Genomic DNA, 27,319 nt, shown 5'->3' with positions numbered 1-27,319 from the left:
TTAATGAAAAAAGTCTGTAAAGCCGGTGACACACCTTTCATGCAGCGTTCCGATCCTACACGGTAGTGGTGGGACAGATCACATGACGGACATGTGTGTCATGCACCATTCTAGGCCGTTGTCATCCGTTATCGGATCGGAGTGGGATCGGAAAGCTGCATGACAGTTGTCTTAACAAGTTATAAGAATGCACATTGCATTCTATAATAAAATACATGGAAATCGGAAGATGTAGTAGGAAATCTTATGATACAAGATGAAACGGCGAAATGACCCTTGTAATGAATAGTCAGGGATCGTTATCACATGACAGAAGCGACAATCATTATTCACAATAATCAAACAGTGCTGACCTTGAAATATGAAAAGAGCTCCTAAACAGCTGTTTACAAACAACTGTCAAACATGTTACCTTGACGGCGATTTGATACGATAGACGAAACCTATTGTCAAACCGAAGGTCTTTGCTCCGTTAAAAATTAGTCATGGATTATTCTTGATTGGCTATAGTTTTCAGACAATGGTCTCGCGCGAATAAAAAAGCGGTGACCAAGGCAAGGGTTATGGTTTTTGTATCATACGGCTAAAAATGTTACTTGGATTCTATAATCTACTATACTTTTACTTCAACACTGTGGAAGGGTTATGGTTTTTGTATCAGACGGCTAAAATGTTACTTGGATGCTATAATCTACTATACTTTTACTTCACACCATGGAGGGGTTTAATATTTTTGTAATACACAGCTAAAATGTTACTTGGATTTTATAATTGACTATACTTCTACGTCACAACTTCTACGTCTAACCATTGAAGGGTTAGGTTTTTTATCAGGCGGCTAAAATGTTGTTGGGTAATTTACAATAGTTTTACTCCAAATCATATTATAAAGGCCCACGATACTGTAATACCCCTATTAGGGTTTTTGTACCAAGCGGCTAAACTGCCATTTGCTCGAGTCTATGATTTACTTTTATTTATCTTCACAACCTATATATTTATATACATGAACTATATATAAACTATATATATATTTATATACTGAAATAGATATTCAATATTAGTGTTTTTGCACCAGGCGGTTGAAATATCAATTTTTAACTAGGCCCAAAAATAAAAAAAAACTTGAAAAATAAGTAGGCTACCCTTTTTTAAACATTATTTCTCATGAAATGAAATTTTGATTTTTTATGTGAATACGAGTAGCCCTTACCAAGAAAGTGAATATTACTGTAGTGAAGGGTACGCGTTATAATGACAGTGGAGAAAGATAGGAGAACAGCGTTGCCTCTGATGTCTTGCCACTGCCTTCCAAAGTGGATAGCTGACATCGGTAAATATGATGTAGTATCAAATGCTCTTGTTTGATATTTCAATTCGCCAAGAAAAATATTTTTCAATGATTAGACTACATAATATTTCTGTTATTGATATTTGATATTTGTTAATTAATTATATTTCGACATTGTTAAAATACGATCTAGCAACGTAGTGGGGCTAGAAAAGAATAACACTATCTGCTTTGTCAAATGATAGACAAGGATGGCAACACTAATGTTAATCAAATACTGCCATTATAACGTGGACCTCACAATAGGTGCATATACTTTTCCATCACACATTTTCATTTACTGTAATATTGGCCTACTATTACAGTACTACACAGTACAGGTATACTGGTACCATGTTGTAATTAAGCCAAGTTTGAAAGAAACAATACACTGAGCTAACAGTGTGCCCGCCCCCGAAGGGTTAGTGACACCTACTCACAACAACGGATAACGGCATATAAAACAATGATGAGATACTAAATTGATAAAAAGAAATTGATATTCCCTCTAGGCTGAACAATAAAGACTGTAATTAATTTTTTAAGGTTGTGGAGGGGAATGATAGATAGAGAGCTTGTTAAAGATTTTTCTTTGTAATGTTGTAAAAAGGAAGGGTGTATTTTAGACTCATGGAAGTTTTCAAGTTTCTACTTATTTTTTTACTAAAACCTCAAATCAAACCCTTCAACAATAATATAGGCTGATACGAGAGATACTTTCAAGTTACTTTGAGATTCAAGTTTCTAAAAGAGATACTTTCGGGCTGATACGAGAGATACTATCAAGTTAAATCTCAACAAATACATTTTTGTAATGATATACCAATAGCTTATGAAGCAAATTAACAGAATAACCTGATTGTAACTGCATACATCAATAATTCTAAAATGTTATAGGAAGGATAAATTGGTGATTTTCATTTCACTTTTCACTATTCCTACATACAAGTACCTAATACATTTAGCTGTATTTACGGGCCGTCGGTCCCGTCTAACTAAAATGTAGTCGTCATCTCTCATCATCATCCCTCTCACTCATTACCCACGCACAAGCCTAAGAGCTTATGTGGGCATCACCCTCACTATTATTATTATTATTATTATTGTCTGCAAGGTTGAGCACCGATTTAGTAGATTATAGAGTGACTAATGTTGTGATTCAGGTGGTAGAAATTAGAGCTTTGAATATCAAATCCCAGATGGAAACTATAATAGACTCTTTTAATTCAATTTATAGAACACTTTACAAAAATTTTCATTTCTAGTATTATTATATAATATATAACTATTATGATGTAGTATGAAATTTGAATACTCCTCAATTAGCTCTAAGCTAGAGGAGCAACAAAACACTGTATGTATATGATACTATGTAACTTTAAATGAAATAAATTGAAATTATTATTAAAATTGAAATTATTATTATTATTATTATTATATTATTATTATTATTAGCCATTGGATATGTATCAGCAAATTATTTCATCACATTTTCACATCTACAACAATGAAATAACCGTAAATTGACTCTTTCATTTCATCATTTTGAAAAATCTGATAATCTCTCATTCCATCTTTTTTGGATGATGATTCACACATGATCTCTAGACGTGTGCGTGGGTAATGAGACGTATGATGATGAGATGTGTGGACCTACAGCTTTAGGTGGGTTTTTAAAATAAAAGGAAGCGATTTTTAAAATAAAAAATGATATTTAGAGGAGTTTCGCTCTTGAAGTGGCCACCCTTACAAGGGGAATAGTAGGAGCATGGAGCGACCACAAAACCAAATCGCTTCACTATTTTTTTTTAATATGTAAAAATTTATGGTATCTTGTATCTATTACCGTGTTCTAAAAATTTTGATAAATTATTTTTAATGAAATAATTATCGGGGAGATGGATGTTTTATAGCCCATTTTTTAACTGAACTTAAAAATGCATGAAACAGTTTTATTCTTGTCACTGATTGTATAACATTCAACCTGCTATCATGGAGGTTATAGAACTTTCCCATAACTAACCAGTTAAAAGAGACAAAGACTGGAACTATTGCCAGCATTTTGTGGAATTTTTAATAACTATTATTAGCATGCAATACTTCTATTTGTACTTCTATCTGAAACTATCTATCTCATTGTTCTAGACTAGTTCCCTCGGCTAATATCAGGTTGCGTCTTTATAATCATCTTGTTATGCTGCCGCGCCCCAAATATTGCAATAATTTATTACTTCATCAACCAATATGCTTCAAATGAGACTTTTATGAACCAAGTTCAGTGAAATGATAGTATAAACCAGTATGAAATAGAGTTTTTGTGCCAATTGATGAGATCATTTTATAGAAGTTGGTTATCACAATTCTCTATCATAAATTTGAAGAATTTTATTCCATATCATCATCATCATCATTACCATCGTAATTTTCATTGTATCATGGAATTTGAGTGAATAAGATAATGCTTCCAAGAATCATAGTTGTGAATAGATAAGTTCGGTCATTAAAAAACAATGTTTAAAAAATTAACACAAATTCGGCTACCCACCATAACAAACTTCAAGAAAAACTACTATAAAAAAGGGTTACTACTACAATAGAACTAAAATCAACTATTTGAATAAAATAAGGAATCATATTTTCTTCAAAATATGGTGGTAAAAATTATACAAAAGAGGATATATTTTGAAGCAATCTATGAAATAAACCTACAAGAGCAACTGTCTATGTAGGGGTGTATGAGGTCACTTAATTGAGCCTGACGGCTGTATGAAAACTATTACCAAAGACAATATGAAGCTACTAGTGTTTAGTTAGTTTGAGTTTATACTTTGTCCAAATTGGCATGAGCTCTGAAGGTTTAGGCCGACCCTCCTACTACCCACACACACAAGCGCAGTCTCCTTTTGTGTGTGTGAGTAGAGGGACGGGGTCTACGGAGTATACATAGTATATCAATGGCGCAGGTAGGCCGGGCGTGTGTGCCTGGGCGTGGGGGAGCGAGGGTCGGCTTAATCTTTCAGCGCTCATGGCAGTCTGGACAGAGTATAGAATAAATTCTATTCTGTTTTTCAATGCTATTACTACGCTCCTACCACATATAATACAGCTATTAAATGGTTACATCACACTATAATAAAATTTTAGGAGTGTCTATCGCAGGATTGAATTTTTATAGCTCATTAGTAAATGTTTGATAGCATAATTCAGGAAATTTGTTATTTATTTCTTAGACCCTATACGAAAGAAAACCACAAGATAATAAAAAATCTTCTCATGCAGTGATATTGTGCCATTGTGGTAGATAGCCTATTCATAATAGTTATTGAATACGAAGAATAATTGTTGTCTTAACAAGGTCTTTATTATCTTTGTAAATTCTTCTTTAGTAAATGACCATTGACTAGTTTAGAATGCTATACAATAATTTTCAATCTCTGTAATTCAAAATGATATAGTTTTGAGAACTGATGCTCATACTATGCACATTTCAAAGCGGACTTCTCTGAAAATTTTAATATGATATAGTATAGATATCCTTAAATTGTAAACCATATTATAGTGGTTTATGGTATTTTTAATGGGTTGTAAGTTGTTCTTTATGGACCCAACTTTTAATTAGCTGCAATATAAGGCGAGCCCACATCATCTTCTTTTATTATGGTACTTCACATAAGAAATTTGAGACTCGCAATGGAAACGTACAACACACAAGATGAATATCAAATTAAATTCAAATGGCAATACCACGAATCCCATATGGATAGTAAAAGATTCTTGGAACATTAACATCGGTGATCGGGAAAACCGTACGACTTTGACACAAAAGTTCAACACTCTAGAACGAAGGCACTTAAGGAAAACTGATATCTAACCAGTTTACAAACTGATTTTGTAACACACGTTGGCCTTAGTATAAATAATCAGCCTACTCTACCTCCAATACTTTCACGGCTTAAAAATATAAATTCACTCTCATGAACCACAACACATTTCTTCTAAATAAACCTACCAATCACTGTGGTATATTTCTGCCTACTCAATCAATATTGATATACTTTTAATGTGATGATCGTTAGAGTATAACTGTGGTCAGACTTTTCAATCTGTATTTAGAATAAAAAAATCAGATCTCAAAACTACACTCAGTCTTTGCTGCAGCCTTGAACGATAATGCAGTTTTAGTAGGCGACACGAGACGTTTGGCAACAACCAACCGAAAGGTTTCTTGTTTGATCTCTAAAATAGCGGTTTCATTACTCCAGAAAAAATGGTCTCAGCCAACCGTTGACCTTGTGTGTCGTTCACATCTCATGTATATAAATATATTTTAGAAATATATAGAACCAATACACGTGAGGGAATATGGAGAGTGCCGAGGACAGAAAGTGGACAAATATTGTGGAATATTATGAGCATGGCAGGGCCCGAGTGGCAGATCACCAATTACCACAGTTGGTTTTTACAAATTATTTTTTTATGTGGATGTTTATGCCGACATAAGACTTTTTCCGAGTGACAGGTTATCAGAGTTGATATTTTCAATTGATTTTCTACTGAAGATGATCACAGATTGTTTGTGAGTGAAGGGAGGGATAACCATAAGAGATCAATAGACCTGAGCTATAAGGTGGTTTCCCAACCACCGAGAAGTAATTTTTTGAAGCTCATAGCTGTCAGTTAGTGGAGCTGCTCTGAAACAGCCACTCTTCCAATGGAGGAACCGAAAGTACTAATTATTTGATGGCGCTAATTATTTGATCTGAGCGATTGGATACGGCTCTAACTGCTGGGCCAACCATTTCCATAATATTATTGTGCGATCATTGATTTTCAGGAAATCTTCATGCTTAATTTTTTTATATTGGCGATGAGTCTATTAAGTACAAATAACTATTACAAAAACCTCAATGAAGGCTTGATAAAAAAATGTATTTGATAAAATCTGGAGTTAATATTTTAAATTCATGTACCATATATGCTTCAAAGACCAGAGCTTACAATTATGTAAGGTAAGTAGTACCATTCACAAACCAAATAAATTATTTATTTATTGAATGACCATACAAATTACAAAAATGGACACTAATGACTGAATTTAGAAAACATTAAACGCAAAATAAGGAAATTCACCTTATTCAATATGGTAAACCATTTACTAGATTAGATTCAAGTATTTTAGTCAATTTTGTACAGAATACAAAATTTCCTGAGGGTGATGCCCACTTAAACTCCAGGCTTGAGAATGGGTGGTGGGAGGTATCATTAGAGATGAGTTAACCTACAGCTTTGGATGTGTTCTAAATTACCGGGAACCGAATTTCAACTCATAAATGATATTCAACGGAGTCGGCTCCTCCGTGGTCACCTGTTTAATGGGAGTGTCAGATCTCATGGGAGTGCAACATGAGATCTCATGGGAGTCACATCACATCTGAGCACTAAGATCACTAAGATACGGGCCCGATCATTGAGCTACATCCCATATTGAAGATCATTCGTGTTGATTGTACTAGAACAACGAATGCTTTATAGTATTGAATCATGGAAACTACTTTAGATAGAATATGGAATCTCACTTTGTCGAACTTGATCCATTGATTTATTCAGTTGAAGAAAAGGGCAACAAACATTCCTACTCAACATAAGGTGATAGAATGCACATTAATTCATATGCAAATGTCTGCAAGACATGGCTGATTTATTTGCTTACTTATTTTCAAGGGCTGCATTATCCATTTTCAAAACGAATTGAAACTTTTTATAACTTGGACAGCATCTACAAATGCAGCAGATTTTCGAACAGACGCAAAAACGATACCTCTGGCCTATGGCACTCACCACTTTGGCACGGATACAAGAGATTGGTTCTCTCCTTGCTATTTATATTGTCTTCTATTAACCAATTCAAATTTTGATTAATTGATTGGAAATTTATCATGGATTTTTCATCTAAATAGCCAATTTGTAATTATTATATATCAATTATACAGATTAATAATACCAGATCATTAAACATTTATAAACCGGAAGCCTACAGGATTTATATTGAAAACAGCCGTATGACTCTTAGAAGATGAACCTCGATGGGTCATTCATCATTTCATTTCAATAGGATTTTCATTCATGGCCTTACTTCCAGGACATCATGCAGAAAATTTTTTTGAGAGAACTCCCAACTCCCCTCAAATTTAAAAAAATGAAAGAATTTTCTAAAATTATATATCAACCAGTTTTACTGAGGAAAGCATCATATTCTATTCAAGAATGCATTGCATTATTAATCAATGAGAATAGTTTTTGTTCGTTTTCTTTTGACCTATGAAATTCCCTATTATAAAATATAGCCAAATATTCACTGTAAAACTTAAAATTCTCCAGTTATATTACATAGCTGCAGTAAATTCTAGATTACTCTATTTCTTTAAGAGCTTGATAATTGGATGATTGATTCAAACGATATTTCTTTCAAACAATACATCTCGAATTTAGAATATTTTAAATTAAAAGAGCTAGAAAACGCATTATTAATGTGGTCAAATAATTATGATTCTCATGAAGATGTTAATGTGATGACGGTTATGCTCATTAATGTTTTTATAAAGATGATACGTGATTGATGATTAAGCTTATTAATATGATCAGCGGTGATGATGATTGACAAGAATTTTATAGCTAATGAATTATGAATATTATATGATATATTAATAAAATGATTGATCTCACCGTGAATCGAACCTGCAACAGGACAGGAAAGCCAAGTATTAGAGCAGAATTCACCACACCAATGAGGTTAACAATTTCAAATGATGAATGCATAATCAATGATAAATTATTAGATCATAGTGAAGCACAAGATTTGAATAATGATTTTAAGTGATCATGTGACAATATTTCAGATCATTCATGAGGTTTGTGTGATTCTTCAAGACTAGAAACTCGTTAGTAAGTTTTTATTAAAGTAAGTCATGGGCTAAATTTATAATGTTAATTCAACTTTATTTAGATTTTATTATTCTATAATAAAGAATTATGCAATTTACCTATTCCTTAATTGGTGATGAAAATTTATTGAACTTATTAAGTGGGTTTGGGGTTAAATTAATGTTGAACACCGTTTTCATGCAACTTTCACCTTGTACCAAAAATTATCAACTTCTGGACATTTGGGTTTCAAACATACCTTATCGCAGCTAGGGCCCATCTACAAAAAACAATAGCTCTTTTAATTGATTTGAAAATAATATCGTTTGAAAAATTAAAAAAGTCTAGGGAATAAACTATGAAATAAGTAAATAGAGTCACTAATATTTAAAATAAAACTAACGAGTCTTCTATTTTTGAGAATAATTTAATATTGTAGAATTAATGCAATTGTAACTGAATGTAAAATACATGCATGTAGTATGAAAATGAATAGAAGTGGGCCTAGTACGGTAGTAAGTGGTAGTAGAAGGTTCTTTCAGTATGGCACCTCTACAAATTTTCTTCAATTTTCCAAAGCTATTTTCTAAAAAAAATGTTTTAGGCTTTGAAACTTTAATCATACATTAATTTTTTACCAGTAAGGCTGAAAATCCACAACCATTTTAACATTCCATTTGTTTTGTAACATAATTTCGGTTTGATAAATATATTTTGTGAATCGGTTTGATAAGTGTTGATTGGATCATATAAGACATGCAAACTCCTACTGAAATTCGTAAGTAGCAATAGAATATTTCATCTCAACTATTGAGAATTCACATTTATCTTAGATGATATTACCCCCCTTGAGCAATTAACGGTCATGTCATTAGCAAGTAAATTACAGCTACACCATTAATCATACAAACCTTAAAATGTTAACGATTAGGATGAATTTATTTAGGATGATTGTGTAACTGATGAACATTTGTGAACAGTAACAGAAATATCTAGTGATTATATACCGTAGAGCTGTCAGACAAGGTGCAATTTGAGGTTTCCTTTTAGTTTGGAACCCACATAAAAATATTGGGATTGTCCTCGAAAAGATGTTTTATTAAAATATAAATAAGACATTGATCTGCAACATATTAGCAGCTCGAAACTCTAATTGACCATGAATGGAAAAGAAAATGACTTGGTTTGATGTGTCGTCTATGGATGAAAACAGTAGGTTTCATTGACGTCAAATGACCAACTCTGTCCTCTTATTTATTCCTTATTCAATGTTTCTTAGTAAGTCAATATTTTCCTCCCACATTAATAATTTTTATTTTTAAAGTTATAGTCTTGATAAAATATTGTGCAACAAGGTTTCTATAGAATTCAGTACCGGCACAAATACTAATTTCAAAAATAATTGAAAACGAATTTACAGAAAACTACAAAGAATTTTGAACTACATAGAATTTGTTTTTTTATTTATTAGAAGTTCTCATGATTTCTATCATTTCCGCCGTTGTTTACTTGATTATCCTTATTATGAATATTTGTATTGTAACTCAATAAAACAACCGTCAGGAATGATAGAAATCATGATGAGGACTTCTAATAAATAAAAAACAAATTCTATGTAGTAGCCTAATAAGTTTTATTTTTCTTCTCTCAATTTTAGGGCATTTTTCCAAGTTTCGTCCAACGATATTTTTTACCAAGATCATTCTAATACTGGGTAAACCTCCTAAATTATAAGTTACTAAGCTACATTAGTTAATGCTTTTGAATCCTTAATATGAAAACTCCCATGATATTACCCTAATTTTCTCAAGAAAGTAAGCAATATAATTTTATGCCTAAAGAGTTTATTGACATTACTTCACATGCTGTTAAATTGTTTTAATTTGCTACCGGTATCACGTCCACAGAACTCAACTTGAAGAACAATAAATATGGTATGTTTACTGCAGTTTATATGCCAACATTCCTGGCGTCATATTTTCTAGCATATTTATCTCATATTTGCTGATCTCATCAAGATTTCTGTTACCAAAGATTGTTTAAGTTAGCCTATAACTAGACCTTTAAATAAAAAGCTTTATTCTGCATCAAGATCTGATGCAATAATTATAGTTCTACAATCTTGCAGATAGCTGGATGAATCAACTAGGTTTTATTATATCAAAACAATAAACATTGAGAATCTATATTCTATTAATAACTACCTTCCTTCAAGATCTACAAGTTTGTTGACAGTATCCTACAAAACAATAGAATACTGTTTTCAAATTATACTCATAAGCTATTGCAGGCTATATTTTTTTATTTTAATTTGATAATACAATATAGGCTAAGTTGTTAGCAATTAGCATGATCTACATTGAAAGTCCATGACGACTCCTCGGACATAGGACCGTTGGGATGACCGAAATAGGAAAAATAATTGATAAAGAATGATAGAAACATTGAAGAGGTTTTAAAAAGCTTTTGCCCAATGTCTTATATAGGGTAATCTAGTGTAGGTGCAACAAGCATGTTCAAATATAAATAGCAGAAGGTACATTGTAAAAACTAGCTTATTATTTTTAAACCAATATACTAACCTCATGATAAACAAGACCATTCCACAGAAGCATACTAGTACAGCCAACACAGAGAGTATGTTTGACAACTCTGCCACTGAAACTAACATAGCTGTCATTGCGACCAGCATCTTAATTAAATGTCAAACACGCGATTAACAAAAGAACAGTCTAGATAAATAAACTTGTGTGTTTTTATCAATATTTATTACAAACCGTTCAAAATACAACGCTCACGCACTTAGCACTGATTGGAGTCAAGCACGTTTAATTCAGGCCATCCCGGAGCCGACTGAGGTTGGAGATTGTGAAAGTGGTTTACCAAAACAAGAACGTCGCGACCTCCGATCGTTTTTTACCATTTCTCTTCTTATTGGTCCCCTCCATTCAATTTCATCTTGAAAATACACTGGCCAAGTAAAATGCAACTCTTGCTGCTAAGTCCACTTTTGACGTATGACACAATACTGGTTAACAGAACAGCTGATCTGCAGGCTTGCTCAAAAAATAAAATTTCCCAGAAATCATCTTCTACAATTTTGTTTTATCAAGTAGAGTTCAACTCAAATATGAGTTTTTAAAATTTATAAATATCAGCAAAAACATTTAAAATTAACTGAAGTTTGATCATGGTTTTTAAAACGTGAGAATATATAAGTTTATCAATAATGTTCCTGATATAACTGCTAGAAGGGAAATTCACAATATTTTGCTGTTGTATTGTTGGCATTATAGCAAAACGGAAACAGCTGATTACAGCGGGACAATTCAAATGAGCATGCTCTAAAAACTATTTTGTAAAAATACGTTTCGATTTCTTTGTAGGCCTATTCAAAGCAAAACTTTTGAAAGGTGAATGAATAAACATCTCATTTTACGTTATATCTATTATTGATTCTAACCAGTGACATTGGAATAAAAATTTAATTAGGCTATTGAGTTTGAAAACGTATTTGTTTTGAAAAAATACTGGAATAATAATTTATCATTGTTATTATTATTGATATGTTGAATATGACATTGATTAATAACATTCAGATTGGAATATAAATTCCAAGGCAATTCTTGTATTATTTTGCTTGAACATTTTTAGGTTATGTCACAGTCGTAAAATGAGGTTAGGTTTTTTCGCATAATCTGATACAATTTTATTCCAAAATGAACTTGCTAACTATAAATTATGAATTTAGATGGACTAATCCAAATAATTTAGGTATTCCATGACATCTATTTGGCTTTTTATCTACTCCAAAACAATAACTGAATTGTGTTTGCTCAGTTAAGTCTAGAACTTGAATTTAAACCCTATACCCTAGTCGAGGGTTTAAAATCACGCTGTTTTAAGTCCTGGACTTAATTTGATAAATTTTTGATAAATCCTTGACTCGGAAAGAGGCGAGAATCTAATTCAAGTCCTGGACTTATAAGCCCTTCACTCAGAAAGCGAAATTATAAACTCCAGGGTCTAACATGATCTCTAAACTCCAAAATCTATTTAAGTCCTCAACTAAGTTAACGCTCTTACTCGGAAAGCCAATTTTCTGACTCCAGAGTTAATAATAATAATAGCGTGTGACCTGGCTGGCTCAGGTCTGGTGTCAGAGTTTTCAGGTCGCAACTGATCAATTTCAGGGCCTCTGACATGACCTAACGACTGCTTTTTAGGCAGCCGGGACCGACGACGTAACCTGTCCGTCCGAAACACGGGAGTGGCCCGAGAAAAATATCTTGCCCGGGCTGGGATTCGAACCCGGGCCTTTGGATTACAAAGCCAGCATCTAATCCACTCCACTACGGCCACTCCACTCCAACTCCAGAGTTTAAAGCTAGTTAAAGTCTAGAACTTAGCTAAATCCCGAGTTCGGAAACCGGCCCATAGTGCCTGGGAGTAGTACATAGTCTCAAACAAAAGTCCCCATCGTTACACCGCTTGGTTCCCCCCTAGGACATCCCTGAAGTCCGAAACTGCAATAGTTTCGTAAAACAAAAGTATATCTTGACTCCAAATCAAGGTATCGGATCTGGCTTTGATTTAATCCTTTTAAGGATGAATAGATAATATACAAAATTTGATGTCATATAACATTATAATTCGACCTACTTCTTACCAACACTGTGTTTTCGGAAATACTATTATTAAAAGTATTTTTTTCTATTCTCAGTGCAATCCACCTCGGATGCCCTTTGAAAATACAAAATTGAATTTGGTCTCAAATTGTGGGCCAGAAATTTTCCTTTTCTACGTGCAATAAATTAAATTAGGAATAAATAGTTTTGAAGTTAGTTAAGTAAGTTTAAAGAAGCCAAAAATGTATTTTTATGTTAATGAAAAAATACTAACTAGACTCGCTTTACCCACTAGGTAACTAGAGATTAATGCAAGAAAAAATGACAAGTAACTATTTGGTATAGATTTGTAGGGAGTTTTATCCTCTATGAGCCCTGTAGTCTCAAATTTGTCTTCATCCACTCTGTTTGATTAAAAAATAACTTCAACTCTGGAGAGAGGATAAATTTCTTGAATTTATCATCCTCATACATTAAAAGTGCGTTTGTATATAGTTTGATTATTGTTTTTTCAACTACTTACACATTATTCAGAAATATTCAAATGAGAACACCAATAATAATTTCAAAGTAACATAAAAACTTTCTAAGTAGTTGTGAAGGTGATATTATTGTAGCTATCCATACTGAATAAAAATAATAGATATTGCTCAACCACCGATTTACTAATAAATTTGAGATACCGGTTTCGGTTGTTACAACTTTATCAATCTCTGCTAAACTGTTATCTGTGGTTGGACAATATATAGTATTTTCATTCGATAACATAGAAACATGGGAAACGATCCACAGACAAGATTCATCCAGTCACTGTTAGTCATTCAAAGTTACCATAGAACGTTTTGAAAAAGTAATATTAATAAAAATAAAAAGAGTAGATACATGATCTTGTATAATTTATTTACAATAAATTAAAGACTAGAGATCATGACATATACCAGCTTACCAATGTTTCTTTAATATCAGTAAACTGAGATATTTGTTGTTTTACAACAATGTTCAAGGTACTTCATATCTTATCTTCGAATTTTAAAGTCTGTGAATGTGAGAGCACTTATTTCACTTTCATTGTTGAACTCTGCCTTATCAATATGACTTTTCGGACTTCCTTTCTTACTAAGCCAGACTTTCCTGCAACAAAAAATTCAAATAAATGTCGAAGAGGCTTAGAAATTTAATTTAATTATCTAATGAATTATTCTTTGCATGAACATTTTTTTACAAATGTTTGGCAATTCGTTATACATGAAAACTAACAACAACAATAATACAAGCAACAAAAACAAAACAAAAAATCAATCAAACAATTAGTCAAGAGTTGACAGATATGAAAGCACCCCTGAAGAACTGTCATACAATATAATTCTTTGTTTATTAGCCAGTTTCTGAGGCAATTCTTGAATTCCTTTTTATCTGTCAGGTTGGTAATTTCTGTATGGAGAGCATTCAAAATCTTTTTGAACAAATACTGAGGGGTTGTCTCATAGAATGTAGTTATACGGGCCTGAAATCTTAATTCTCTATTATTTCTGGTGTTATACGTGAATATATGCCCCTGTGAACCAGGACTCTAGCAATTTGAATCCATACATTGAATATTCATAAATATAGAGGCCAGGAAGAGTAAGCATTATTGAACTTCTAAATGAACCTCTACAGAAGATTCTTGGTGAGTTAAAAAAAATCCTAGCAACTCTCTTCTGCATCCCAAATACCCTTATTGAGTGCTGTAACAACCCCCAGAATATCAAGCCGTAGGCCAGGAGAGGCTGGAAGTATCCATAGTGGGCAATCAAGCTTACTTTCTGACTTATTACTTTTGCTAGCCTTGATATTGCAAAGACTGCCCTACTTAGATTTTTGATGAGGTATTCATATATGTATAATGTGCATCTTTTATTTAAGCCCAGAATCCACTTTTATACACAGAAACCAACACACCGCTGAAGAAAAAACCTCCTAAGCCTCAATCTGAAAATTAATACATGGGGGTGCTCTGGCGTTGCATGGAGAAATCGATGTAACAGGTCCGTTACATTCTGAAAAACGAAGACTCACATTTTCTTCCAATTCAAAATATTATTAAGAAATTAATTCTGAATTGATTAAACATTGGATTCTGGACGTATACGGAATAGTAACCTTTTTAAATCGAAGTATCCAAGAAAACTGGATTAGATTAACAAATTGAATTATAATATATTTTACAATCATGATCCTTCTTGAGAAAACAATAACGTTTTCAAAGAAGAATGAAAGATGCGTGGAGTGTCATCAATCAATCCAAAACATAACCCACATTTATAATGAGGCAGGCAACAGTTGTCCAAATACTTGGCACAGAAAAAATCAGTACTGTACTACTACAGTTGAGCTACATCATGCAACGCACAATTACTCACCACAAATATACCTATCGAATAAGAGTGATAACTCAGCTTAGAGAAAAGCCTTGGCTTTACAGAACTATGAACACCTTAATATGTAATTTGAAAATATAATTCAAATCAAATCTCAAGAAAATTAGAACGAATTAGGCTATGTTCTACTAAAAAGTATGATGTTTTCAACTGTTTCAACTATAAAAATAGACAGTTATAACGAGACAAAACACCAACACAGATATAAAATGAAGAGTGAATCGCAAAAATTCTAAATATTGTTTGTGTAGCCAAGAGAGGACATATTGAACACTTATGATGCATTATCATGCACATATGATAAGAAGCGGTTGAGCCCATCTTCCTAATAGATGAAATATAATAAGAAATCGGATAATTAGTTCAGAGACAACTCTTACATCACTGCAAACATTTTAATTTGTTTAGTAACAGTTTTAGCTATTTGCGGCAAAAGATTTAATTGTAGACAATTGTTAGTTGTGTTTCACTATATAGGCTACAGACGACTAGTATTTTCCCAGAGTAAATCATATCCTGGTAACTAGAGAATTGTATTAGAATTAATTATTTATAACAAATATTTTCACTCACATTTCTTCAATGCCATCATTAGGGCCCTGCACTTGTCCTTTCACAGTTTGATGACTTGTGTTTTCACACCAACCAACTAAATTTAAACTTTTAGCTTTTTCTTCAGTGTACTGCAACAAACAAATTAAAATCTTCAATAGTATTCAATAATAAAAACAATAAATAAATTGATAATTGTATTTAGTTTGGTTACATTGAGTCGCCGGTTTAAAAATTAATAAGCTATTCAGATGCGTTAACATGATATGAACATTCATACAAACATAACTTTGATTCATTAAAATAAGTTAGTGTAGCATTGCATGTTGCGAGTAACATTGGAAATAAACAAATATATAATAAAACAATATTTGCATTGACTTACGCATATTTTTGAGTTACCTTGTTCACACATCATTTTATTTACTCACTAGAGAATAAGTAATTTATTTATAATTTCAAGTTTTATGAATAGTGATCATGAACAGATATATTCAGTTTAAAATAAAATTATTCTTAACATTATTTTATTCTCAATTTATGATAATAAATTAGAGCTATTTCCTGATTAATTTTACTAAAAATATAATAATCACGCGCAGATTGCAATAGGTTGTTGTGACCCACTCTCTTTCTTATCTAAATGCCATTACTTGTTAAAAATCACGTTTGGATTGGTTGAGAATTTCAGCTTTCCAACTATCATCTTCCCAATAACTCGATTTAAATATTGTAGCTATTGATAAGATTTGAAAATTATGTGACGACGCATTTTTTAAGACCTCAATAAATTATTTTAATACCTAATAATGTGGTTTATAAATTATGATTATATAATCAATTAAGCTAATCACCGAATGTGTGATAAGTATGTACCAAAATGTACCCGTACTTTGCAACGGATTTGTTTATACCTTAATATTTTTTACATGTATGTGCTAAGATGTGAAAGATATTTAGGTTTACCCACTGGGATGTATTTATATATTATTAAATTATTTCTAAATAAATAGTAGACTATTAGTCATTTCCATTCAATTTTCCTTTTTGTACTTCCAGTTATTATTTTATCTTTTCAGTGTTTTTGTTTTATTCTTAGGTAGGCTTAACTTACAGTAAGTTTTACATTTTTTTACTCCAATATTTATTTTTCAATTTTATTTTTCTTGTACCCCTCTTTTACATGTACGATTTATACTTCCTACTCCATCTTTTTCTAGCTTTAACCAGCTTCACCAGCTTGCCTCAGAGAAATATATATGTATATACAGAGTGGGTGAAAAGTCCGAGAACGGCTTAATATTTCATAGACAAAGGTAATTTGATAGTGAGTGTGATTGGGGATCCTACTCAAATTGAAAATACTACTTTACTATGACTTCAAAAATCTAGTCCGTCATCTTGGATCCGCCATATTGAATGCAACTTTATTTTTTTAAATAGGAAGGTGGTCATGTGATACATGATTTCGATACGAAATTTCAAGAAAAAATGAATGGTGGAAACCGCACATCGATATCTCAGATCAAATCAAATCAAATTTATTTGCCATAATATCGAAAATACAAATCAAAATAGACAATACAAAGTTTTACACATTAATATAAACAATTTCTATAAGTACATAAAAATAAACTTTGATAATAAAACTTATTATATAGGCGCTGCCTGCAAAACCTCTAAGGTTTGTGTGCTGGCAGCGAGTATCAATAACAAAATACAACACTAACAAATTTATTGAAGTGAAAAAGAAAAAAGAAATTAACTTGGACCTAATTATTTAAAAAAAGTTGTTAAAAGTACTTCATATGTGTATAAAATGAGCTATGTTTATTGATTTGATCCAGTCTGCTATTTTTTTTATATTAGTTTTTGTTGTCTTACTTGTAATTAGGTTCGATGGTATTAAATTGATCAACCTATTGCTTATATATGTGAATTGTCTCCGGCATACAGTAAGGTCAGTTCTGTTAATTTGGAAATTGGATTGCATTCGAAAATTATAAGTTCTGATTTGTGGTGTGAATAGGTTTCTGTTTTTAATTATATAAAGTATAATATTTTTCACATAAAGTTGTTTAACTGTTAAGACTGGGAATTCTGTAAAAATAAGATGTGTGGGGTATCGTCTGGGTCGACCAAGGGCAGCTTTTATTATATGTCTCTGAATCAAGGAAATTTTGTTGAAATGTGTGTCCAATGCTCCACCCCAAACCCTAATCCCATACTGAAATACAGACTGAGCATAAGCGAAATATATTAATCTCAAAATAGATAAGTCTCCCAGACCGTTCAATCTGTAAAACTTGTGGATAATATGTTTCAATTTTTGACAAGTCTTATTTATGTGCGTATTCCATTTTAGTTGAGAATCTAATATCACACCTAAGTACTTGGTCTCTCTCACTCTCTCTAATGATTGACATGCACAGTCTCCACCTCCCTCCTGTAAGCCTTCACTATGGTTATAATGATAGGCGCAGCAGTCTGAGTGAATTTTTATTCCGTTACGAAATATGTCTGCAGGTATGGACCTTTCAGATGGTGAGAAAATCATGAAAACACTTTTTCTTATATTTAAAGTTAGAGTGTGGTGATCTAGCCACATCTTAACTTGGGCCAGACCAGATTCTGCCAAACTCCTGACCTCTCGCCAGTTAGATGCTGTAAATATTAGGGCTGTATCATCAGCAAAGGAGATTGCATGACAACCATTCATCTGGATCCTCAAAAGATCATTAATATAGATCAAAAATAAAATCGGCGAGATTACTGTCCCCTGTGGAAGGCCATATTCTGACAGTGTAACTTTACTAGAACCAAGAGTCTGGATTCTTTTACTCAAATAGCTTTTAAATAGCTTCAACACTGGTCCACGGAAACCTATTCTCTCTAATTTGTTCAGAAGGGTATTGTGTGGAATGGTATCATAGGCCTTAGCCAAGTCCAGATACACTGACAATGTTTTTTTATTATTCTGGAAATTATCGGTCACTATTCTAACCAGTTCAGTCATAGCGTCTTCAGTGGATTTACCCTCCTGGATCGTTCAGATCGTTCAGAAGATATTCACATTATTAATCAATACTATTCAAAGAAGAAAGGAGAGAAAAAGTATAAGAACGGCTTAATATCTCATAAAAGGTTGTGATTCCAAGGTGGGTGTTATTGGGGATCGCTCTCAAATTGAAAATACTACTTTACTATGACTTCAAAAATCTGGTCCGTCATCTTGGATCCGCCATATTGAATGCAACTTTATTTTTTTTAAATAGGAAGGTGATGATGTGATACATGATTTCGATTCGAAATTTCAAGAAAAAATGAATGGTGACAACCGCACATCGATATCTCATACAGTTCAGAAGATATTCACATTATTAACCAATACCACTTATGTATTTCATTTCTTAAACCGAGCGAAGTGAGGTCTAAGATTCAAGTCGACGGTTTGGCATTTCTCTTAATGTTTAAATGTTTGAATGTTTATATGTTGCGCATTTACGGCGAAAAGCGGAATAGATTTTCATGAAATTTGCAGGTATGTTCCTTTTTTAATTGCGCGTCGACGTATATACAATGTTTTTGAAAATTTTGCATTTCAAGGATAATATAAAAGGAAAAAAGAGCCTCCTTCATACGCCAATATTAGAGTAAAAATCAGACTTAAGAATATTATTCATCATAAATCAGCTGACAAGTGATTACACAGATGTGTGGAGAAGCCAGTCTATTGCTGTATTTCCATAAGGTAGTTTCAAATCAGGTATTTGTGGATGAGAATTCTGCGTGAGGTCTACTGTTCACAGAACTACTAGTATGCATGATATTGATTAATAATGTGAATATCTTCTGAACGGTTTGAGATATCGATATGAGGTTTTCGCCATTCATTTTTTCTTAAAATTTCGTATCGAACTCATGTATCACATGACCACCTTCCTATTTGAAAAAAAATAAAATTGCATTCAATAAGGCTGATTTAAGATGGTGGACCAGATTTTCGAAGTCATAGTAGAGTAGTATTTTCGATTTGAGTAGGATCCCTGATCACACCCACCATCAAATCACCTTTGTGTATGAGATATGAAGCCGTTCTCGGACTTTTTTCTCTCCTTTCTGCTTTGAATAGTATTGATTAATAATGTGGACTATCTTCTAAACGGTTTGAGATATCGATATGCGGTTTTCGCCATTTTTTTCTTGAAATTTCGTATCGAAATCATGTATCACATGACCACCTTCCTATTTAAAAAAGTAAAGTTGGATAGCGGACCATATTTTTGAAGTCATAGTAAAGTAGTATTTTCAATTTGAGTAGGATCCCCAATCACACCCACCATCAAATTATCTTTGTGTATGAGATATGAAGCCGTTCTCGGACTTTTTTCTCTCCTTTCTGCTTTGAATAGTATTGATTAATAATGTGGACTATCTTCTAAACGGTTTGAGATATCGATATGCGGTTTTCGTCATTTTTTTCTTGAAATTTCGTATCGAAATCATGTATCACATGACCACCTTCCTATTTAAAAAAGTAAAGTTGGATAGCGGACCATATTTTTGAAGTCATAGTAAAGTAGTATTTTCAATTTGAGTAGGATCCCCAATCACACCCACCATCAAATTATCTTTGTGTATGAGATATTAAGCCGTTCTCGGACTTTTCACCCACTCTGTATACATATTGTGTAAGTGTATGGTCCCGATAATGTGAAATGATTCCTTACCTTCCTGAAGAAGACACCTGCAATAAGAAAAGAGTTTTGTTAACATGATTTTCCAAAAAAAAATTTCCCATCTAAATTAAAGTACAAATGAAACTGCTAAAGTTTAAGCCACCCCAAATGGATAAATATGCTCCATTCTCCACAATAATTTAGATATTTCGAATGATAATTAATATTGAAGTATTGTTGTCTAGACCTAATTTATCCAGTCGATTTAGATGTTGAATAATTATATATTTCTCACTAAATCATTAGTATAATGTAGAAACAGTTGTTGTACGGTTGATGAAGTAGTTTTAAAATCATCAGGAAGACAGTAAGGTATGCCTACTAATAGCTTTTTCAAGGACAGTGGAGAAATATTATATAACTTTATTGTAGTTCAGACACTGTTTTACTTGTAAATATTTGAAATAACACTTACTTTTTCTTGGAGTGTTGAGGAATGCATTTCACTCCTGAGGAGGAGCTTCATCAGCCTGATGGCTCCCTCCTCAGGAGTGAAATGCATTCCTCAACACTCTAAGAAAAAGTAAGTGTTTTTTAAAATATATTTACAAGTAACACAGTGTCTGAATTACAACAAAGTTATTATATAGTGTTTCTCATGGAAAGCAACATCAAATATTAGATGTCTGTTGTTTATTATGTTCAATATTGAAAAAATAGCCAGGGACTGTCCTGATAGGGTGACATCCACCCTATGAAACTCTCTTTGACTTATATGACCGTTTTCACATTATCGATTGTTGGCCGACACTCAGAATTGTGATCTGAATAACTGTTTTCACACTTACCAATTGTCGGCCCGCATTTATCGTCAAGACTCCCTGATTGTCCTCCGATTAGCTGAGAATCAGCAGTTAGTGATAAATAGCCAATCAGATGACACATCTGAGTGTCAGCCGACAATTGCAAGCCCGGATGACTTCAACGGCTTCTTTGTGAGTTCAGTTCAGGACATAGTGGGTGCCCTGTCTGATGCTGCCATTGATCAAATTGTTTTGCTGGGAGGAAAAATCCAGCCGGGAAATGAGCATCTCTCCTTCTTTTGCCCACCAACATCAGATGCCTAGAAGAAAATTATACGCCCTTTAATCTCTCTAAAAGCCCAGATGTGTTTGACAAGTCTGTGAGCAGGCTTCGAAAGGTTGTGGATGGCATTGCAGTTCCTCTCTCTGCATCTGTCAACGGGTGTTTGAGATCTGGAAATTTTCCTGATTTCTTGAAGACTTCTAGAACTGTCCCTATCTTCCAGATGGATTGTAAGGGCCTTTGTACTTTCAGGCCAATCTCCATAGTTCCTGTATTTGGCAAGGTGATTGAGGCAGTGATCAATAGCCTCAGCAGGAGGCTTTCTTTGAGGAGAATGATCTGTTCTCCAACATGCAGTTTGGCTTCCGAGTTGGGAGATCGAAAGTGGGTGCAGTGGAACATATAGCTGAGCGGATTGATGCCTTCACGGATGGTGAGTCTCTTGCTCTTGCTCTGTGTGATCTGAGCTGAGCCGTCGACTGTCAAGACCAGGGCATTCTATTCAGAAAGCTAAGTTTCTATGGTCTAAGGGACTCAGCTTATTGTCTCCCATGGTGGTGGGTGCATGTCTGTAACTTTTGGCGTTCCTGTGATCAGTGCTGGGACCTACACTGTTCGTAGTCGTGATAAGTGAACTTGACAATCCTTTCTCATGTTTGCGGATGATGCATCTCTACTGTCATCGGGTGCTGAGTATGAGCAGTTTTGGCATCTGCAGAGCATCTTTGATCTGCTACTTTGTGGTTTCTTGCTGATCAATTCCAGCTGAATGAGGACTGAGCTAAAAGGATCATCTGCAGCTTGTCACAAGAGCTGCGTGACCCTCAGGATCCAGTGAAGCTGCTGGATTTTGTCTTGGACTACAAACTCAGCTGGAACAGTCAGATACAGCGGGTAACCAGCCGACTCTCACGCATTTGCTCCTGCTGCTCAAGATGGTGGGCCGACACTCAGAATTGTGATCTGAATAACTGTTTTCACACTTACTAACAATTGTCGGCCCGCATTTATCGTCAAGACTCCCTGATTGTCCTCCGATTAGCTGAGAATCAGCAGTTAGTGATAAATAGCCAATCAGATGACACATCTGAGTGTCAGCCGACAATTGCAAGCCCGGATGACTTCAACGGCTTCTTTGTGAGTTCAGTTCAGGACATAGTGGGTGCCCTGTCTGATGCTGCCATTGATCAAATTGTTTTGCTGGGAGGAAAAATCCAGCCGGGAAATGAGCATCTCTCCTTCTTTTGCCCACCAACATCAGATGCCTAGAAGAAAATTATACGCCCTTTAATCTCTCTAAAAGCCCAGATGTGTTTGACAAGTCTGTGAGCAGGCTTCGAAAGGTTGTGGATGGCATTGCAGTTTCTCTCTCTGCATCTGTCAACGGGTGTTTGAGATCTGGAAATTTTCCTGATTTCTTGAAGACTTCTAGAACTGTCCCTATCTTCCAGATGGATTGTAAGGGCCTTTGTACTTTCAGGCCAATCTCCATAGTTCCTGTATTTGGCAAGGTGATTGAGGCAGTGATCAATAGCCTCAGCAGGAGGCTTTCTTTGAGGAGAATGATCTGTTCTCCAACATGCAGTTTGGCTTCCGAGTTGGGAGATCGAAAGTGGGTGCAGTGGAACATATAGCTGAGCGGATTGATGCCTTCACGGATGGTGAGTCTCTTGCTCTTGCTCTGTGTGATCTGAGCTGAGCCGTCGACTGTCAAGACCAGGGCATTCTATTCAGAAAGCTAAGTTTCTATGGTCTAAGGGACTCAGCTTATTGTCTCCCATGGTGGTGGGTGCATGTCTGTAACTTTTGGCGTTCCTGTGATCAGTGCTGGGACCTACACTGTTCGTAGTCGTGATAAGTGAACTTGACAATCCTTTCTCATGTTTGCGGATGATGCATCTCTACTGTCATCGGGTGCTGAGTATGAGCAGTTTTGGCATCTGCAGAGCATCTTTGATCTGCTACTTTGTGGTTTCTTGCTGATCAATTCCAGCTGAATGAGGACTGAGCTAAAAGGATCATCTGCAGCTTGTCACAAGAGCTGCGTGACCCTCAGGATCCAGTGAAGCTGCTGGATTTTGTCTTGGACTACAAACTCAGCTGGAACAGTCAGATACAGCGGGTAACCAGCCGACTCTCACGCATTTGCTCCTGCTGCTCAAGATGGTGGGCCTGGTAACTGAAAGGTATCTTGTGATGATGTATCACGTTCTCTTCCATTGCCACATCACCTATGGATTACTCCTTCGGGATTACTCGGCAGGGGCTGCTGATGTCCTGAGGCTGCAAAAGGGGCCTGTGAGAGTCATAACCGGCAGCGACTATCTTGCCCACAGCTAGCCTATCTTTGATTGTCAAAGTGTATACTGGCGGTCATCAGCCATTAAACCCTCCTGAGGTTGGTGTATGTCATGAGGATACTCAGTATACTCTGGCAACCCGTAGGGACACGCATTCCCTACTACATCAGGCGCCTTCACTGATCACAGGCCAGTTATAGTATTTCTGCCCTGAAATTTTTCAGCAAGCTGCCTCCTGGTGTAAAGCAGTTGGATAAGGCCGCCTTTAAAAGAACCGTCCTGAAGCTGCTGTATGACAAGGTGAATGAATTTTTGGGTGATGATTTAAATTTTTATTAAAGTGGTAAGTTATGTTTGGATCTGCCATCTGAATTGTTTTGTGTTCAACTACGTCCGTGTATTGAATTTAATGACGTGTAATTTTATAACTGTATGTGTGTTTTTTATGACGCAACCAACCTTACAAGCTTGGGTAATAGGCTAGATGAAGCAGATGGTAATAATTGGTAGATTGGTAAGTGTGAAAACGGCCAATGTTGTAAATGTAATGATCAGTTTGCGAAATAAATAAAATTTTCTTCAAGGTAAGTTCTCACTTCAAGAAATTTGTAAGAGCCGGTTGGTTGTCTTGTCCTGCTTGTTCAATAAAAATTTGCTTAATTTTAAAAATCTGAATTACTCTCAATCATGATTTCTATAAGAAGCATTGGGCTAAAGTGCACGTCCAGTGCCAACATACCTGTCATCAAATTTTTGGTTGGGATCGATTTAGTATGTTATTTTGAGCACAAAATCACAAAAATTAAACGGCGCTCACTATTGTTTTTTAAATAAACTAAGTTCAAAGTAGCACAATTTTACATGCATTTAACCTATGAGTAGCAGCCATTTTGATTATTTAAATCATCAAATTATGATATTCCTAATCTGAGTTTTCCTAACCCAAAGCTTTTCCTAACCTAAGCTTTCCTAACCTAAAGCTTTTCCTAACCTACAGCTTTTCCTAACCTTAGCTACTTATGGTTGCTACTTCTAGGTTAAATGCATGTAGAGTTCTGCTACTTTGAACTTAGTTTATTTTAAAAACAATAGTGAGCGCCGTTTAATTTTTGTGATTTTGTGCTCAAAATAACATACTAAATCGATCCCAACCAAAAATTTGATAATAGGTATGTTGGCACTGGACCTGCACTTACACCGAAGCATTGTTGAAAGGTTAAAATCATAATTTTAATTTTCTTATTGGAAAAACAAAAAATTGTTGCCTATTGCATAGATATCAGTTTTCAATTCAAAAACCAAAGTAAGGTTATACGAAAGTACAAAGTTCAATTCACAATCACAAAATTTCTAGAAATAACTTACCTTGCACTTTGCCAAAAACTTCAAAGTCAACCGCTTTTAATCGTGTCATTTCACTGTTATAATATAAAAATTTGTCAAATAACGGATAAGCACTAAAGAAAACTATTAGCACTATGATTGAGGAGTAGATAAAAATAAACAACTTTCTTTTGGTAGCCATGACTACCAACCACACAGAGCAACAGTCAGCTGTTGACTGAATGACTGCTTTTTGCATCTGAACTCTGATAATGATAACAGTGATAAAGCAATTTGAATAGTTCAAAAATGTAACACTTGCATTGTGACGAAATAATCTACTATGAATAGAAGAGATAATGATCAGATCTATAGTGAGGTCCACGTTATAATGGCAGTGGAGAAAGATAGAAGAATAGTAATGCCGATTATCTGCATTAATTAAACCGTATATTTCTACACTGTGAAAAACATAATTGGCATCGTTGTGGACCTAGAAAAGAATATAGTGCCACCGGCTTTGTCAAATGATAGCAAAACCAAAGTAGATCAAATACTGTCATTATAACGTGGACCTCACTATAGCATTACTACTTTTGCCATGATAAAAGCATTCCGGTAGTTTTTAACACTAGTCTCGTCTCATTAAATTTTCAATTTAATGCTCTCATTGGGCGGCGTTTGGTAGCAAATTAAATTTTATGAATATAGGCTTAATGAAAATTTTATATGAGGTTTCAGTTTTCGACACTATTTCTATTGTAGGCTACAATGACTCACTGGATTTCACCAGTAAAAATAAAATTTTTAACAGTCCAGTTATATAATATCTATAATACTCACTTTTCTTTTAAAAACGTAATTTACAGGGTTTCTCATGCAAGAAATTAGATTAGATTCATAATGTATAGAGATCCTAGTATTTTCAATATTTTTACCGGAGTAATGAAAATGACAGTTATAGTGGTCCACGTTATAATGACAGTATTTGATCAACTTTGGTTTTGCTATCATTTGACAAAGGCGGTGGTACTATCCTTTTCCAGGTCCACAACGATGACAATTATGTTTTTTTGAAAGTGTAGAAATAGGTAATTAATTAATGCAGAGAATCGGCATCGCTATTCTTCTATCTTCATCCACTGCCATTATAAGGTGGACCACACTATAGCAAGCCTATCGTAGGCATAAAATAATGTGTTTGAATACAATATTAATTGAAATCAACTTTTAAATGGAAAAGTAAAGTAGTATTCACATCAAACTCGGCAGCTCTGCAGGGTCTGTGGATGGAAAAAGATCTGTAATTGTAAATGCAGGTATTCACACCGCCATCAGTGATCTGCCGATATCTGTCAGCCGACGTTTCCAAGAAAACTCTCTAAAAATGGATAGAAAAGTTATTCTAATTTCAGATTTGGATTCAGCGCCTTAAAATTAATTATTTGGATCGCGTTTGCTTAACTCGGCAGAGATCTTGAAGAAACGCCTTCTAAATATTACCTCAAACACCTAACAGAGAAATTTGCTCAGAACAAAGGTATTTTTATTATTCTGAAGTTGGTAGGCATGGTTTTCTTTAATGAAATATGATCCTAGTATTGTATGATTTATTTTGACTATTCTTCTCTTTTTATCATGCCGACTGCCGCTGACTTTTCTATCATATAACAAACGATGCAAAAAAAAGTTTCAATAATATATTTACTTCTAGCATATAATTAATACAATGATAAATGAACAGTAACTATCAATATACTATCATCAATATTTTGTCTGAACCTTAAGCAGACAGCTAGTCGTTCTCTGCTATTTATAGATTCTCTGTAGCCTACGGTAGTTGGTTATCTTTTTTTTATTTTATCATTAATAAATGATAAAACTTCACTGAATTGGTCCTTACTTAGTCTGAAGTACTCCCTATATTTCTAAATTTGTCTTCATCAGCTTGGAGATCTCGCATCAAGTGATGGAACTCGCCATAATTTTTTCTTTTCTTATTTCTTGGGTACACCCAATGAGATCAACCACAACTACTACAAGAGTATAGCAAAAGAAGATAGCATCGTCACTGCTATCA

General features: G+C 34.1%; 2 protein-coding genes across 3 annotated transcripts in view; both read right to left on the bottom strand.

Moving 5' to 3' along the window:
- Positions 1-11,274, bottom strand: part of LOC111051045 (cell growth regulator with RING finger domain protein 1) — a 90,274-nt gene extending 79,000 nt beyond the window's left edge. The window contains exons 1-2 of one of the 2 annotated variants that reach the window (XM_039426225.1): positions 10,834-11,274; positions 8,511-8,531 (exon numbers count right to left, since the gene is read on the bottom strand). In XM_039426225.1, the coding sequence (XP_039282159.1) occupies positions 8,511-8,531; positions 10,834-10,943 (131 nt within the window). In that variant the 5' untranslated portion in view covers positions 10,944-11,274. The remainder of the gene's footprint in view (positions 1-8,510; positions 8,532-10,833) is intronic. The other variant, XM_039426226.1, reaches the window with a different exon arrangement.
- A 2,484-nt stretch (positions 11,275-13,758) lies between these two features.
- LOC111051047 (acylphosphatase-1) lies at positions 13,759-25,489 on the bottom strand. The gene is made up of 4 exons (XM_039426223.1): positions 25,282-25,489; positions 20,582-20,598; positions 15,873-15,982; positions 13,759-14,010 (listed from the first exon to the last, which is right to left on the bottom strand). Exons 1-4 carry the CDS (start codon positions 25,439-25,441, stop codon positions 13,896-13,898), a joined length of 402 nt encoding a protein of 133 aa, XP_039282157.1. The 5' UTR covers positions 25,442-25,489; the 3' UTR covers positions 13,759-13,895.
- Positions 25,490-27,319: the final 1,830 nt, after the last annotated feature.

This window comes from Nilaparvata lugens, chromosome 4, assembly GCF_014356525.2.
Source record: "Nilaparvata lugens isolate BPH chromosome 4, ASM1435652v1, whole genome shotgun sequence".
In the NCBI taxonomy this organism is placed as follows: Eukaryota; Metazoa; Arthropoda; class Insecta; order Hemiptera; family Delphacidae; genus Nilaparvata; species Nilaparvata lugens.
This window is presented reverse-complemented; position numbering and strand designations above follow the sequence as displayed.